We start from the raw sequence: 16,708 nt of genomic DNA, 5'->3' as shown, positions 1-16,708 counted from the left end.
TAACATTTTTCTTGTTTTAAAGTTATTGGTTTGTGAAATGCTTGCTTTGAAACTATTGGTTGTATAAGCACGGGCTTTTGTGTAACAGTTGTGGGAACCTATATAATCTTTACCTGCAGTTGCCTCGGGGTCGATTGCTCCAACCAGGCCTGTGTGTCTTGGAAGGGCGGTTGACCCCAGCTAGCTGGTTTAATAAAACTGTTTGATTCTTGCATCTCCATATTCGTGAAATTGTTCTCCAGAAGAGACCCACTGAGTCACGGACCCTAACACTACCTCTACCTCTCCAGTGCTGGGATTATAGGTATGGGCCACCACATCTGGCTTCAGCCTCTTTTGGCTGACAGATAGCTGTGCCCCTAGGAAATACCAGGCATCTAAGACACAGGCAAAGAACAAGCTCTAAACAAGCAGTTCAGTCACAGCAAGGGTCCTGGCCCTGTGGCCCCAGGAGGGCTCAGCCGTGGCCAGAACACAGGGGCTACAGTAGGCTACTCCTTGCCCCATGGCTCAACATCACAACCTGCTCCAGGGGCAGTGTTGTCACTTAGGACTCCTGACACCCTGGTTCTTGACACTGGATGTCATAACCACCTCTGAGCAGGCACTGACTTCTAGAAGACACTGAAGGTGCTTCACACAGCTGCCAAGTGGCAGAGCGGGATTTAAACCAGTGCCTACTCATCTGATGCAGGTGGATGTCTCTGTACCACAGTGACTGGCACCCACTCTGCTTCCTCTGGGCTCTGGGCAGGCCCAATAGGGAGCCTTTCCTTCCACCAGCCACAGACAATGGATGGCTCAGCCCAGGGCTCCAGTTAGTGATTCAAAAGCGAAATCATCCCAGGAAGGACAAGACCCCATCCAGGAGATCAAACATGGCTCAAACATAGCTCAGCCACAGAATCTCTGAACTTTAATGTCAGGGCTCCAAGAGGGGGCAGCTGTAGACCTTTTGTCTCCAGGCCTGGGATCCCAGGCACCAAGCAATCAGGCAGTGAGAGGCACAGGGACCTTACTCCTATGCAGGACAGGTCCCAAGGCTGAACAGGATCAGAAGCTTCCAGAGCTTCTTAGGAGGACTGGACAATTTGGGGGGAGGCCTGGGAAGTGGCCATCATTGGCCCTAAGGCCTGACCCTGTCACACTCAGATCAGCAGGGGCATGGTATAGTTATGGGGCAGGAGATGAAGAAAGCAGCCATAGTTCCAGCCTGGGGACCAGCAGGTACCTTGAAGAGAAGGGAGGCCTGGAGAGTTAGGACTGGGGTGTTCCCAGGCTGGGGAGCCCAGGAGCTCCTGACCTCCCAAGGGCACATGATTCAGGTGGGGACGCTCCATCTTAGGTCCAGGAAAGGGAGAGAGGATCATTCTGCTGGGCACCAGGAAAGCCACACAGCTAGGGCCAGGTGCACAAAGCAGTCTCAGTACCCCCGCGGAACAGCTTGGCCCCTGTCCTCTAGGTCTGCAAAGGGCTCTGCAGGTGAGTCTGGAGAGTCAATCGTCTGGTAGACACTACGTTCCTGAGAAGGCCCAAAGAAACCTAGAGGGCAGGAGACATGGGGAAAGAGAAAGTGAGAATGTGAGACCTTCTACTAAGACCAGTCAGAGACCCAACCCCCTCCCAAGGCCTGTGCCAGGCATCGTGATGCCAAGGACAGTGGGCAGTGGCAGAGGCCTAGACACCAAGCCTTTAGCAGGCAGCATCTGCTCAACCCTCTCATGTCTGTATGTGGCAGGAATTTGCAGATGAGGAAACTGAAGGCCAGAGAAACAGACTGACTTGACTTGACTACATGGCTTGAAGCTGATGAACTGGGGCTCGATCCTAAGCAGCAGGTCCCCTGAGCCAGTGCCACCAGTCACTGTGCCACATCTGCACACGCCCAGGAACCTGAAGAGACTGCCAGCCCTGAGCCCACAGACTTCTCTCCTGCTCTCTTCTAGGCAGGAAGACCTACATCACTGTCTCCAGAGCCTGGCACAGTTGCTGACCCAGAGGGCTGGGGCTGAGGGTGCAAGGTTGAGGCGCCCACCAACTCTCTCACATCCTCTCTACACATTTGTCCTGGGACCACCACCAAGTCCCAAGGACTGTGGGTCTTGGCTTCCTCCCTGTTCCCCTCACACCAAGTCTGGTCTGGACAGTGCTGAGGTCAACCAGAGTGGGCAGCCTCAGGCCGGTTCTTTCCCAGGTGGGCCCCAGGCCTCTCAGGAGCAAAAGGTAGACTATAGCCAGCTCCTCTGACTCCTTGGAAAGAATAAAAGGAAAAGAAAACAGGCTGAGAGAAGGCAGGAAAATGGCTTGGCACCACAAGAGATGACAGTGTAGGAGGCGAGTCAGGAGCACCTGCCACCTGGTGCTGTTCCCAGCAAGGCACAGCAACACAACCTGCCTAGGCACAGCACCACCGCCTGCCTAGCACTATGTCTGTCCAGAAGGGGTGGCTCTCACATGGCAGAAGCAGGGGCTCCAGAGCCAGGGCAGAGGGGAAACAGAAGGGAGGACCTACCCTGCAGCCATCTAGAGGCCCCAGCCAGAGACTGCCCACTGCCCCGGGAGCTGAACCCCTCATGGCTTCGCCTGTGCTCTAGTCTGAGGTTGAGCCACCAAGTCTGCCCACAGCCTGATAGCAGGGAAAGGTCACACTAGACTAACTGGCAGCTTGGGACCAGGTCTCTGTAGCAGGAGCTTGTGGGCTGGGCCCAGGAGAGGCAGAGCAGGGCAGGACTTACCGGGGCGGAGTTCGCCCCCTCGCTCACGGTGCATGTGGTAGACGAGGCAGCAGGAGAAGGGCTTGAGCAGCAAGCTAAGGATGGCCATGCCGGCACTAAAGCGGCCAGTGTCCCCAGTGGCAAACTTTGAGTAGAAGATGCTGATGTAGACAATGTCCAGGAAGATAGTAGTCACCAAGCCACCAAGAAACTGCAAGAAACACCACCATGGGATCATCGTGGGCACTGACGCCCCACACCCCCAAAGTTCCCCTCATCCATGCCGGTCTGGGAGTGCATCTCATGACTGGCACCTACAGCGCTTGGGAGCAGGACGCTGGCATCTGGGCCCAGCCTGCTGCCCCAACAGAGCCCTCTATCTACATCTCTTGTTACCAGGGCTGTCATGGGACCCAACACCAGAACCTCTGAGAGGGACAGTCCCATAGACTGCCTGTGCTACAAGGAGGCCAGAAGAACCATGGCCTCAGTGGTAAGAGCTGGGTGCCCACTACCTCAGACCAGTATCAATTCTGACTCCATAAAGTAGAGGTGCTTCCTCTTGGCCTCACAGTCACATCCTTTGCCTCCCCCAAAGAGCCAGAGGAAACTCAGACTGCCTGGGAAGGTGGCCAATTTTGGGGTACTGTGACCCCATCCTATGCTGTTTTGGGGAAGGCAACAGCAGAGGTAGTAGGCTGTGCAGCTGGCCCAGTTAGTGGGCTAGTAGCCTATGTGCAAGGCTTCAGAAACAGAAAAAGTAGAGTATGAGGAAGAGAGAGGACGGGGTCATATGCAAGGAGACAGACAGACGAAGACAGGCCTGCTATAGCCAGTTCCCTGCCCTCCCCTCACCCCTCACTCACCATGCCTATGGCATCAATGGAGTCTCTCTGGGCTACAGCCCACACACCCAGGGCCAGGATGGTGAAGTTGCTCCAGGCATAGGAGCCAGAGAATGCAATGCAGCCCCTGCAGGGAGAGGAACGTCATCCCCAGTTAGTCACTACCCCTGCAGCTGCCCAGGTTTCCCACAGTCACCTCCCTCTTGCCCCAGGGTCACAGGCCTCCCGAGAACAGGCCACAGGGCTATGGTGTGCGTCCCACTGACTACACCTCCCACATGGCTCCCAAACCTGGCCTCATTCATCCTTTCCTGCCAGGATAGGCCAACAGCTTACCTACCCAGGTCTTGCTGGCACTCCTGCCCCCTACAGGTGGTTCCTGAGATAGCAACCAGCGTGTGCCTCAAGCGTCACTCCTCTATCCCAAACTTCCAAGTTTTCAGTCCACGCCCCCCCTTGGCCCCACCCCTACCTCCTGGCCACTGAAGCCCCCTCTGCCTAAACACGAGCCTTTTTTTGTTTGCTTGTTTAAGACAGGATCTCCCTGTAGCCCCAGCTGGCCTGGAACTTGCTATGTAGACCAGGCTGGCCTCAATCTCATACATATCCTCCAGCCTCTGCCTCCCAAGTGCCCAAGTGCTGGGACTAAAGGTTGGTGCCACCACACCTGGCAAACAGCCCTTTGTTGTCACCTTAGTTGCAGCTCAAATGTTGAGACCTCTCCCATGCTGACCTGACGCAGCCGGCCCTCCCTGCTCTAACAGGATGGGCATCACTAATAGTGGACGTTGCTTATGTGTTTGTTGAGCTGGTGAAGATCAAGGTAACTTGGGCACTTGCCAGGACCTCGCACCATCCGTAAGTATTCTAAAGTCACTCATTCATGAATCTTGGTGGTATGCTCTTGTGTTACCACAACCTCTTTTTACAAATTCTGAGGCAGGGCCTGATGGGTGACTTGCCCAGGTCACACAGCTGTCAGCAGCAGGTCTGAGGTGGGAACACTCGGGAAAGAGGCCAGGCTCTGGCCCACCCTGTTCTGTTGAACAGAAAGCCAGGAGGAGGAGGACCTTGACTTAGAGTCCACTCTCTCTACTGGGTCCTGAATGTTCCAGCAACCAGTGGGGCACTTAATAAATTTAAATGACATTCACAGAGAGTGGCATGCAGACAGCATGTGCAAAGCACATGTGTGGAGTGCAGTCAGGCCTGATATCTTCCAGTCCTTTCACCTTCTGTCTTAGGAAAGCAGGGGCCTGGACCCTGCCTAATGACCAATGTGGAATCTCAGGGAGTGACCCCGACTCCACCATTCATATCACTCACAGTGTTACCACACTTCAAACTCTGTAAAACACACATGACTTCAGTGGCGATTTGCCTTGGTGGAGGAATCTTGCCGGAATCTCCAGATACATGACAGAGGTAAAGCGGAGGTCCAGCTGCACACCTGGAGTCCCACCTAGGGACAGGGGTGGTGGATGGGGTGTCTGGTGAGTTCTGCTGCAAGGCTGGTCCTTGAACCACCAGGCAGGATAAAAAGCGGTCCCAGCCCTGGGCAGTGTGGTCTTCTCAAAGTCACTGGCTGAAACACTGCAGAACAGACCTAAGCAGGCTGACTCAGATATGTGGACACAGACCCCAGGCTGACTCAGACATGTGGACACAGACCCCATGAGAGTTTGGACAGAACCCAGGTGTCATGACATACATCCAGGAGACCTACGATCCAGCCAGACACCCAGAGTCACTCACCAGGTTGTCAGCAGCCAGTGAACCAGGAGAATTACCTGCACAAAGAAGGGGTAAATCAGTCTATGAATGCAATGGTCACAGGCGGTAGCAAAGTTTAGAGTCAGAACATACAAGAACCCCCGCCTGGCACAGAAATGGGCCTCACAATTGTCCTGAAGAAACACCAGCACCAGCAAAGGGCCCAAGATGAAGGAGGAGCTGGGTGGGGAAAAGCTGCCCCCACCGAGAGTCAGCACCCATCCCCTGCCTTCACGGCTGGGGACTAGTCCAGGGAGCACAGAACTTGAGCTCTGGAATCAGAAGTCAACGTAAAAACAGGAGGGGCCTCCAACAAAAGGTGACTTCTGAGCCAGGTGTGGTGGCGCACACCTGTAGTCCCGGCACTAGGGACCAAAATAAATAGATAAATAGTAAAAAAGGTGATTTCTGAGCCAGGCGTGGTGGCGCACACCTGTAGTCCCAGCACTAGGGACCAAAGTAAATAGATAAATAGTGAAAAAGGTGATTTCTGAGCCAGGCGTGGTGGCGCACACCTGTAGTCCCGGCACTAGGGACCAAAATAAATAAATAGTAAAAAAGGTGATTTCCTAGGACACTGGAGCCAGTGCTGTGGGCAGACAGGAAGGCAGTCACAGTGGCTGGAGGGGAAGAGCAAGGAGTAGGGCTGGGAATGCAGCTCAGTGGGGAGTGCTAGCCTGGCATACCTAAAGCTCGGGCTTTGGGGCTGGAGAGATGGCTCAGCAGTTAAGAGCACTGACTGCTCTTCCAGAGGACCTGGGTTGGATTCCCAGCACCCACACGGTGGCTGTGAACCGTCCTTAACTCCAGTTCCAGGGGAATCCAATACCCTCTTTGGGGCATTGCATGACACGTGTGGTGCACTTATATACATGCAGGCAATACACTCATACACATAAAATAATATATAAAATATTTTTTAAAAAAAGCTTGGGGTTCAAGTTCAATCCCCAGTACTGCCTAGACTAGGTGTGTGGTACACTAGTCTACACACACACACCTGCAATCCTAGCAGGTGGAGACAAGAGGATCTGGAAGTTTAAGGTCCTCTTTAGCTATGTAGCTCCTTCAATGCTAACTTGGGCTACACAAGGCCCTATTTTGAAAACAAACAAAATACAGCAGGGGAGAGGTGAGAGACATGGGGTCCAAAAGCCATGGTTAGACCAGATTTCAAGCTCAGTGACTGAGGGGAGCCTGAGGCTTCTGCAGGGAGACTTCATAGTATAACTCACATTAAGGACAAAATCCCTCTGGCCTGCAGAGAATTCTGCAATATCCCCTTTTACTGTGCTGTGCACCTTTGAAATTGCAGCCCCTTTCCTGGACTGGCCTCTACTGGTAACCTAGAGGGCACCACATGGACAGCTAAGATAGGAGGGGCAGATGCTACAGAGAGGGCAAGGGCCCTGTTAGGGTGGTCACAGACTTCAGGGCTGAGTGTTAAGGATGAGCAGAAATCATCCAGGCTAAGGCAGGGAGCCAGACTAGGGCTCTCAGTGGGAGAAGGGCAAGGTAGAGGCCGGGATGGGAATGGTGCTGAGACCTCCTGAAGGCCAGGAGCCCTTCCTGGGAGCTTTCGCAGGTGGAGATGGCAGGGTTAGGCTGCTAAGGAAGAGATCCAGGAGCTGGGGACAGGACAGTGCACTGGGCCAGGGCAGAGAAGCAGGAAAGGGCCCAGGAGGAAGGAGCTGTCACACCTGTGTCTCAGAGCTCTGCAGGAGACGAGGAAGGAGTGTGTTTCTAGAACTACTCGTCACTGCATACTTATGGTGGGCCAGGCCCTGTGCCCCCCTCCTCACTAGGCTTCCCGACGGCCTCTGGAACACAAACTTTTTATTCCCGTTTTAGTCCAACAAGTAGGCTCAGAAGAAAATTCAGTTGATTGATCAAGATTCCCCAAAGGGTGGCAAACCTAGTTAAACTTCAAGCCTGGGGTTGTAGCTCAGTTCGTGCCTGCTTACTATTTGTAAAGCCCGGGTTCCACCCCAGCACCACATAAACCAGGCAAGGTGGTGCACACAATTATTCCAGAGGTGAAGACAGGAAGATCAGAAGTTCAAGGTTATCTTTGGCTACAAGGTTTGGTATCAGCTTGAGCTACCAAAGACCCAGCCTCAAAAAAAGGGAGAGGGGGCCAGGTGGCCAGGTGTGGTGGACCATGCTACAATGAGACCCTGTCACTAAAACAAAAGAGAGAGACAGAGAGAGAGAGAGAGAGAGAGAGAGAGAGAGAGAGAAAAGGGGAATGATTACGGAAGACACTGATGTTAACCCCTGGCTTCCCTGTACATGGAGAGACACACAGACAGAGACAGACAGAAAAAAAAAAAGAGAGACAGAGAGAGAGAGAGAGAGAGAGAGAGAGAGAGAGAGAAAAGGGGAATGATTACGGAAGACACTGATGTTAACCCCTGGCTTCCCTGTACATGGAGAGACACACAGACAGAGACAGACAGAAAGACACACACCACACAAATAATGTTAAGCCTCACTCCAAAACTAGTGCTCCTGACCTCCACCCTCCTGGGCCATCAGCTGAGAGGGGCGGTTTGGCCTTATGAGAAATGCACGCCTCCTCCACCAGGGGTACTTAGCCTTTCCCTCCAGGGTCCAATGCCAGGATGAACCAAAGGGGGCCTGGCTCCGTGGCCTAAGAGAAATCCCTCTTTTAGCTACAGAAAACCAATAAAGAACTTCGGACAGGATCCACACACCCAACTTTTTGGAGGTCCCAAGGCTCTGAGCAGGTTGGTCTGTGGGGCACAGGATGTGGCCTAGAACAATTTTCACATTCTACCTCATGCACACAGCACCTGTATGCTGGGCAACATTCTCTGTACTTTCTGGAAAGGAACGGAACAGAAATCTTAGGTCCTCTAAGGCATCCCCCCCAGTTCAGCTGTAAAAACTGAGGCTCAGACCCACACAAGCTAGTAGGAGACCCAGGACTCAAACCTAGGCTGTGCTATCCGGCCACATGGCCTCTCCCCATTATAAAGAAGGAAAACTGAGGCACGAGAGGCTTAGTCTCCTATGGGTTTCTTCTCTGAAGGACTTAAATGATGCAATGATGCTGTCGATTGACATCTGTCATTTTCCTCTGGCAGTTTCTGCCAGTATCTGCTGTGTTCAAGGGAGGGCTTGGGGCTGCTGCTCAGGATCAGCGTGAGCCAGGGCCACTCACTAATCAGGGAAGCTGAGAGGAAAGAACATTTAGCATGAAGAGGCAGCGCCCACAAAGGCACTGTGGCAGAAAGGCCTGTGGAACCTTCTGGAAACTGTGACCACCTGGAGTGGAAGGCAAGAAGTAGGGAAGGCAGGAAGCTGGGGGGATGCATGAGGGATGGGGAATCTATCTTTTCCTCCAGGGCTAACCGAAGTCCCTGTGGTCTTACAGGAAACTGGCCCAGGGCTGGGGAGATAGCACAATGGATAAGACTACTTCTTGCCTAAGCCCAGCACACAAAGCTGGGCAAGGCACTGCTCCCGCTGGAGGGGGAGGGGACAGAGACAGCCTAGCTGAGGGCTCAGGGAGAGACCCTGTCTCAAGATAAGGCAGAGAGAGGCAGAGCAGGGCACCCTATATCCTTCTCTGGTCTCTAAGCTCAAAAAGGTAAGTGTACCCCACCCCCAAGAAGCAAAAGACAGCGAAACCCTGGCCCACAGAAGAAACCTTGGCCCACTGGGGGGAGGGTCTCATGGAAGCCCGGGAGGGTGGCCTTAGCGGTCCTGATGTCCATCTACAAGGCTACACACAAGGATGCAGAGGAAGGAGGCATGGAGGAGCCAGCTCACACCACCGCTACCTTTTGCTCTTGACCTCTTCAGAAACATCCATCAGCTGCAAGCACCCTGGCTCCTCCACCTCAGCCACGTACACAGTAGGTATGGAATGGCCAGGTGTGGAGGAGCCCGGCATGTCTTAGCCTGCAAGCCCTGGCTTATCTTTCTTTAGTTTTGCTGCTGGGGCTAGAACCCACAGTCTCAGGCATGCCATGTTTACACGTTCTACGACTGCGCTGCACCCCAGCCTGCAGGTCCCTGTTTACCATGCAGAGAAAGATGGGTGGGACAAGGTGGGGGGGGCAGAAGGTGGCTGACCACCCATGATGAGACCCAGGCTGGAGCAAGAAAGGCCCATGGCACAAAGCAAACACCCTGCCTGGGCTTTCTCAGTGTATCACTGCTTTATTCATGAATACTGAAGAAACTTACACTCTGTGCAATTTTTCTTAAACCTCTGGGACAGGAAATCTGCCAAGAGACTAAGCCTCTTCTGCCACAGTTTCCCTCTCCTTATAATGGGAACCTCAGTCCTCAGAGCCCTAAATTCCAGGAAAAATTGCATGGGGAAACAGCAAAGTGGCCCCATCCTTCCCAGCAATGCTCAGCCCGAGGGGCCAGCAGCTCACCGTGGACACCGAGCTGAAGGCTGGCTGGTGCTTCTAGGGGTGGAGGATAGGGAAACAGGAGCGCTGAGGGTTCTCCAAAAGAAAAGAAGTCTGTGAAGGGCCAGGTAACAGCAGGAGGGGGCAGGGCCTGAGCCAGGGGACTGCCACTACTGTGCTCAGCCCAAGACAGGCTGACCAGTTCTTCCCGACAAGCTCAATGGGCCAGGGTAGTAGCAGGGGTCACTGGGTAGCTGGGTGGGAACACAGGTTCCTCCCTGTGTCACCTGGGGACAGTCTATCCCACCGGGCCCTCGACTGCCAGGAAGGCAGGCATCTGACAGCCCTATGCTTGTCCACTGAGTCACCACAGTTCCTGGATGGAATCCTCACTCAGTAGTAACTGCCCAGGCCCCGCCTGCTCCTCACCCACACTGCACAGAACCCAAGCCCCAAGCTGTTTACGGGGCCAGATGGGGCAGAACCCAGGCTGGAGAGACTCAGAAAAGCAGGTCCAGCACATCAACTCCCAGATGGGCAAGGCCCAGACCAAGACCACAGGGCTTGAGTTTTTGCCTCAGGGTCTCTCAAATGGAGGCCATCCTGGCCTAAAACTTGTAGTGAGAGCCTCCTGCCTGTCTCAGGGGGCTAGGATTAAGATATCTACCATCAAGTTTGGCTTCTGGTCTGTTTTTAATCCCAATACTAAGCTTCCTCCCCTCCCCGTATCGCCCTAGAAAGGATGGCCTGTTTTCAACATCTTTTTACAGTAAGGAAACTGATACTCAGAGAGGTCAAGATACCTACTCCATGTCACACAGCTACTAACTAGCAAAGCTTGGCCTTGAAACTTGGTCCCCAAATCCTCCCTCTGTCCACTGTGCTGTTGTCAGAATCTGCAAGAACAAAGGCAAGGCAGATGGGAGTAAAGATTAACCTGGAAAAGGGAGGGTGGAACAGAAGGCAAGGGGCCATGAGGATTTACCATTAGTTTGGGGGTAGAATGTGGCTCAGGGGTCGAGTACTTGCCTGGCAAGCACCAGGCCCTGGATTTGATCCCTACCACAAAAAACAAAACAATCCTTTGTTTGCCACTCCCAAGAAAGGAGGGGATGGGACTTCCCCAGCCTCAACTGAGTACTCAGTGCATTCCAGTGTGTCCTGTGCAAACACTTGGTGGCCTGTTAGATGAGACAGTGGAGTGCCCCAGCGCGGCTGAGTCCAAGGCCTAATAGCCAGGGCTATCATAGCACTATAGCACTGGCCAATTGGTAGGTTCTAGAGTCAAACCTGAAGATTTGATCCTGGTTTCCGCACAAGACCTTGGGCAAGTCTCCTGACATCTCTTCTGCAAAGCAGGGTTAATCTGTCTCCCTGGCTCTGGCTGGGGACTGGGAGGTGGGGGTATGCTAAGTACTTAACCCAGCACCTGCCAGGGAATCCCTCCGGACACAGCGGCCTCATTACCACCAACTCAGCTTCACTAAGGCACCTCCACCTTGGGTCCTCCCAAGACCTTGGGACACAAGTTTAGTTCTACTCGACTTGGGCTTGTCCCAGTGCTATTCCTCCTGCCCAGGGCTTGCTTCAAGAGAAGCGTGTGGGGCCCTGTTAGGATGTGGTGGCACACGCCTTTAATCCCAGCACTGAGGAGGCAGAGGAGGGAGGATCTCTGTGAGATCAAGGCCAGCTGGTCTACACAGTGAGTTCCAGGCCAGGTGAGGATACAGGGAGACCCTGCCTCAAAAAGACAAGGGGGAAAAGAAGCATATAAAGTGCTAGGTTCCATCCCCAGCACTACAATAGTCCAGGCCTGTAATCCCAGCACTGGAGGGAAGCGGAGGCAGGAAGATCAAGGTCAATTTGTACTATGTGAAACCCTACCTCAACGTAAATGTGTAAATAAATACCTTTACCTCTCTGTCTGTGTGTGTGTGTCTGTCTGTGGTGTTAGAGGGTCCAACCCCAGGCCTTGTGTGTGCTAACCAAGTGTTCTACCACTGAGTCACACACCCAGCCCACAAGACACTCTCAAGTATTTGAGGGGCAGGCTCTGGGCTTTAGAAAGGGCACCTGTCCTGAAACCGGGATTGCCTTCAACAATAAGTACCAAAACCCACAAGCCCTGCAGCCACCTGTAAACTTTTCCCCAGCTAAGGGTTCCACCCAAGCCCATTCCTTTGCTCCAATCATGTCTTCCTCCAGCTGCTGACCAGAAACTTAGGAAAGGGAAACCAGCCAGGGCAAGTCACAGCCTAGCTTACGTGTAATCACCCAATTGGGGGGTCACATCGCTGCCCCACGGCCATCTATCTCTTCAGTCACTCTGGTCTCAGACACTCGGGAGTCTAAAGGTCCTGTCTCAAGGTGCCTTTACCAAGACCCAAAATGGCTGGTTCAGTCCAAGGTCCACACTCCCCAGACCGAAGTTAAGTCACTGCGCCAACCCCTCTGTTGCAAACGGGATGGGCGGAGAGAAAAAAGGAACAGCTTAGAAATGAGGCCACCGCAGTCAGTCCCGCGGCCTGGACTCAAGCTCGGGGATTTTCGGCTTTAGGAAACGCCTGCAGCTCATAGCTTCTTAGTTACGAAATACGGCCGCTGCATCCGTCAATGAGGGAGATGCAATTATCCGGGGGGATCTGCGTCTCCTACCCCGGACCTGCACACACAAGGACCCACTGGAGGGGAACCCCGCCTCTCCGGGGTGGGGATCCCTGGCCTGCTCCTGGGGAGGGGGACCAGCCAGGGTGCGCTCCCCGACAACCCCAGCCTCCGCCCCCGGTCTGCGCCTTCCGTTCGGCTCTCAACCCCTCTCCCAGGCTCCGGGCCCTCCCGCCTCCTCCCGAGCCCCGGAGCCGGACCCTCGGCGGCCAGTGCCCGCCCGCCGGCCCCGCCCGCGCGGCCACCTTCAAGTTCACGGCCGGCAGCTCCATCCCGACCCCGGCGGAGGCACCTGCGCGACGGCGCCGGGGACTCCAGGGCTCCGAACTCAAGGAACAAACTTCCCCGCCCCGCCCCGCGGAACGCGAGGCCCAACCGCGGCTCGGCCTCCGACCACGTGAGGCGGGCTCGCGCGGACACGTGACCGCCGCCGGTTGCTAGGAGATGGCGTCCTGCACGGGCTCAGGCTCCAGACACCGCCCAGGCCTCACCTGCAGCGCTGGAAGCAGGTCAGGATTTCTGCTGCTCAGGATGCAACCTGCTGCCTGGGAAATATCTTTTTTTTTTCTTTTTTAATATTTTATTTATTTTTATTTTATGTGTATGCGTGTATTGCCTGCGTGTAGGTAAGTGCACCCGTGTCGTGCAGTGCCCGAGGAGGTCAGAAGAGGCTGTCGGATCCCCTGGGACGGGAGTTACAGAGAGTTGTTAGCTGCCGTGTGGGTGCTGGGATTCGAACTCGGGTTTTCTGCAAGAACAACCAGTGTTCTTAACCGCTGAGCCATCTCTCCAGCCCCCTGGGACAAATCTTGAACGTGGGCTGGTGGGACCACCTGTAACTGGGAGAGCCTGGGGTATTTGGGCAGAAACTGCTGGTGGAACAACAGGTGGAGTCTGCCCCAGGGCACCCCCCTCTCTCCTGTCACCCTATACTACTTACAATACCAGCCTCATCATCCTTAGGAAAATGAAGAAGTTAATTCATATTCTTAAAGAAAAAATTGGGGGCCAGAGAGATGGCTCAGCAGTTAAGAGCATTGGCTGCTGCTTTTACAAAAGACCTGTGTTCGATTCGCAGGCTAACAACCGTCCATAACTCCAGTTCCAGGGGAATCAGACACCCTCTTCTGACCTCAGCGGTCACTGCACGTATGGGTACACTTACACACGTGCAGGCAATACTCTCATACACATAGAATAAAAATAATAAAAAATTAAAGCCAGGCTTGGTGGTGCATACATTTAATTTCAGCACTGGGGGAGGCAGAGGCAGGCACATCTCTGTGAGATCAAGCCCAGCCTGGTCTACATAGTGCGGTTCAGGTCAGCCAGGACTACATAGCGAGACCTTGCCTCAAAAAAATAAAAATAAGGGAAAAAAGAAAAAGTAAAGAAAAAAAAGAGAAAACAGTTGCAAGCTGGTACTAGAGTAGTTTCAACTATTAGTGAAGTAGAGGCAGGAGGATTCCTTGAGCCCAGTAATTGAAAGCCAACCTGGGCAAGAGTGAGAGCTTGTTTTAAAAACAAAAAGAGGGACTGGGGAGATGGCTCAGTGGTTAAGAGCAGTGGCTGCTCTTGCAGAGGATCTGGGTTCGATTCCTAGCACCCATATGTCTGCGTGGGTGTACTTACCCACATGCAGACAATATGCTCATACATATAAAATAAAAATAATAAAATATAAAACAAGAAAGCGTTGGGCTCTGTGTCAGCGCCTGTCTAGCAGGCTTGAGGTTCCAGAGTCCATCCCCAGCATGGGCAGGGGCAGAGTTTGCATCAGAGCTCCACTAGAATTCAGAATGGCCAGGGCTATGTCTGGAATTTTGTGAATGGCCAATACACAGTGGCTTTAGTACCATCATAGTACAAGGATTCAGCTGCTTGGAGCCCACTTACTCAGCATACCAAATGTTTGAGCAAACTTGTTCTGGAGAGCCAACAGAAAGTCTTCCTTGCACAAGCCCTGAGAGGATTTGAGGAAAAAGGAGGTTTTCTCACATGGGATCTTGAATGAGGATCCTTTCAGGGTACTCTTGTGACTTTTGGTCTCCAGAAGGAACCCGTTAAACTGCCTGAGTGGGCCCAAGGCAGTAATATCCAGACACAATTCCCCAGATTAAAAGGATTTTCTAGCTGGGCAGGGTGGCACACACATTTAATCTCAGCACTCTGGAGGCAGAAACAGGCAGAGACAGGCAGATCTCTGAGTTCAAGACCAGCCTGGTCTACATAGTAAGTTCTAGGCCAGCTGGGACTACAGGGAGAACCTGTCCCAAAAAGACAAAAAAAAAGTGGGGGGGCTGGAGAGATGGCTCAGCAGTTAAGAACACTGTTCTTGCAGAAGAATTTCATTTTACTTTGAGACAGGGTCTCACTCTGCAGTCCTGGCTGGCCTAGAACTCATTATTAGATCTAGTTGGCTGTGAACTCTCAGAGATCTTCCTGCCTCTGCCTCCCAAATGCTGGGGTTAAAGGTGTGTGCCACCATACCTGCTCTGCAGGTCAAATTTAAAGATTTATTTTTGCCAGGAGACAGAGGCAGGTGGATCTCTGTGAGTTTGAGGCTGGCCTGGTCTACCTAGTGAGTTCCAGTCCAGCTGGGGCTACAGAGAGGCTCTGTCTCAAAAAGACCAAAACTTTTTTTCATTTTTATTTATCTGTAGATGCCTGTATGCACATATGTCCTTGGGAGTGAGGAAAGGGTGTTTGATCTCCCAGAGCTGGAGTTACTGGTGGTTGATGAGATGCCCAACTATCTCATCTGAATGCTGGGAACAGAATTTGGGTCCTCTGCAAGAACAACCAGTGCTCGTAAACCAGAGTCATCTCTCCAGTCTCCCACAGGCCCAATTTAATGTCCTATTTGAAAGCGCATCCCTCAGCCTAGGGGATAGGCCAGTCACACATTTACCATTGTAATGGAGAGCAATTTCGTTTTATTTTGAGGCAGGATCTTCTTATATAGTCCAGGATAGCCTGGAACTTGCTATGTAGCTCAGGCTGGCCCCATGCTCAAGATTTTCCTGTTTCAGCCTCCTGAGGACTGGGATTATAGGTGTATGCCATTACATCTTGTTAATTATTATATGATTTCTTTAGCTATAAAAACATAAAAATTAGCCAGGCATGGTGGCACATGCCTATAGTCCCAGCACCCGGGAGGCAGAGGCAGGTGGATCTCTGTGAGTTCAAGGCCAGCCTGGTCTACATAGTGAGTTCCAGGATAGCTGGGGCTACAGGGAGACCCTGCTTCAAAAAGACAAAAAAAAAAACCATAAAAATTATGCACATTAATGGAATGTGCTGTTTCCATGCATGTGTGTATACATTATGTAAAGTTTAATTTTTGGGGGTCTTTTTTTGAGACAGTGTCTCCCTGTAGCCCCAACTGGCCTGGAACTCACTATGTAGACCAGGCTGGCCTTGAACTCACAGAGATACGTGTGCCTCTGCCTCCCAAGTGCTAGGATAAAAGGCATGCACCACCATGCCTGGCTAAATACTTTTTAAATTTTTTAAAAAATTTAAAAGAAAAATAATAAAAGATTTTTAAAAGATTTAAAAGACAGAGGGAGTGAAAAAAACAGCCTTAATTTTTAAATTTACTTTATTTTATGTGTGTGCATGTGTGGGTGCACATACCGTGATACGTATATGGAGGTCAGAGGACAACTTGCAGGAATCCGTTCTCTCCTTCTACCATGTTGGTCCTACAAATTAACTCATGCCTTCCCCCCAGATGGGTCCTGGAAACTAGAGTCCCTGCCCCCCCAAAACAAGCCACAAAACCTACAAAGGTTGTTCACCTGGGTTTGGTTCCAGGCACCCACATGGCAGCTTACAACTGGCTGTAACTCCAGTTCCAGGGGATCCAACACCTACTTTTGACCTCTTCAGGCATTGCATAACATGAGTGCATGTACATACATGCAGGCATACACATAAAATAAAAATAATAAAAGATTTTTAAAAGATTTAAAAGACAGAGGGAGTGAAAAAACAGCCTTAATTTTTAAATTTACTTTATTTTATGTGTGTGTGTGCATGTGTGGGTGCACATACCATGATATGTATATGGAGGTCAGAGGACAACTTGAAGGAATCAGTTCTCTCCTTCTACCATGTGCGTCCTACAAATTAACTCATGCCTTTCCCCCAGATGGGTCCTGGAAACTAGAGTCCCTGACCCCCCAAAACAAGCCACAAAACCTACAAAGGTTGTTCACCCTTCTCACTTGAAGACACTCGTTCCACAGATGGTCCTAAAATTGTAACCCTTAAAATACACACACACACACACACACACACACACACACACACA

The 16,708-nt window shown here is 52.2% G+C and overlaps 1 protein-coding gene across 4 annotated transcripts; it reads right to left on the bottom strand.

The window, feature by feature from the left end:
• Positions 1–894: 894 nt before the first annotated feature.
• Agtrap (angiotensin II receptor associated protein) lies at positions 895–12,767 on the bottom strand. Of its 4 annotated transcripts, XM_029554497.1 has the most exons (7): positions 12,633–12,705; positions 11,988–12,174; positions 10,531–10,619; positions 5,315–5,349; positions 3,581–3,686; positions 2,736–2,925; positions 895–1,542 (listed from the first exon to the last, which is right to left on the bottom strand). In XM_029554497.1, the coding sequence occupies exons 5-7, from the start codon at positions 3,581–3,583 to the stop codon at positions 1,424–1,426; spliced, it is 312 nt and encodes a 103-aa protein (XP_029410357.1). In that variant the 5' UTR covers positions 3,584–3,686; positions 5,315–5,349; positions 10,531–10,619; positions 11,988–12,174; positions 12,633–12,705; the 3' UTR covers positions 895–1,423. The 4 variants fall into 4 exon arrangements, with proteins under 4 accessions (XP_029410357.1, XP_029410358.1, XP_008848146.1 ...); XM_029554498.1 differs by lacking the exon at positions 10,531–10,619; XM_008849924.3 differs by lacking the exons at positions 10,531–10,619; positions 11,988–12,174 and having other exon boundaries at positions 12,633–12,767.
• Between the last annotated feature and the right edge of the window lie 3,941 nt (positions 12,768–16,708).

This window comes from Nannospalax galili, unplaced genomic scaffold (genome assembly GCF_000622305.1).
Source record: "Nannospalax galili isolate Female #2095 unplaced genomic scaffold, S.galili_v1.0 scaffold1225, whole genome shotgun sequence".
Taxonomy (NCBI): Eukaryota; Metazoa; Chordata; class Mammalia; order Rodentia; family Spalacidae; genus Nannospalax; species Nannospalax galili.
The sequence above is the reverse complement of the archived record's forward strand: the minus strand, read 5'-3'. Positions and strand labels throughout refer to the sequence as shown.

Coding starts and splice junctions, on each gene's coding strand:
- Agtrap (XM_008849924.3), bottom strand. CDS start 12,659: ATGGAGCTGCCGGCCGTGAACTTGAAG. Junction 2,926..3,580: donor CCATTGATGCCATAGGCATG/GTGAGTGAGGGG, acceptor TGTTTCTTGCAG/TTTCTTGGTGGCTTGGTGAC. Junction 1,543..2,735: donor AGGGGGCGAACTCCGCCCCG/GTAAGTCCTGCC, acceptor CCTGCCCTCTAG/GTTTCTTTGGGCCTTCTCAG.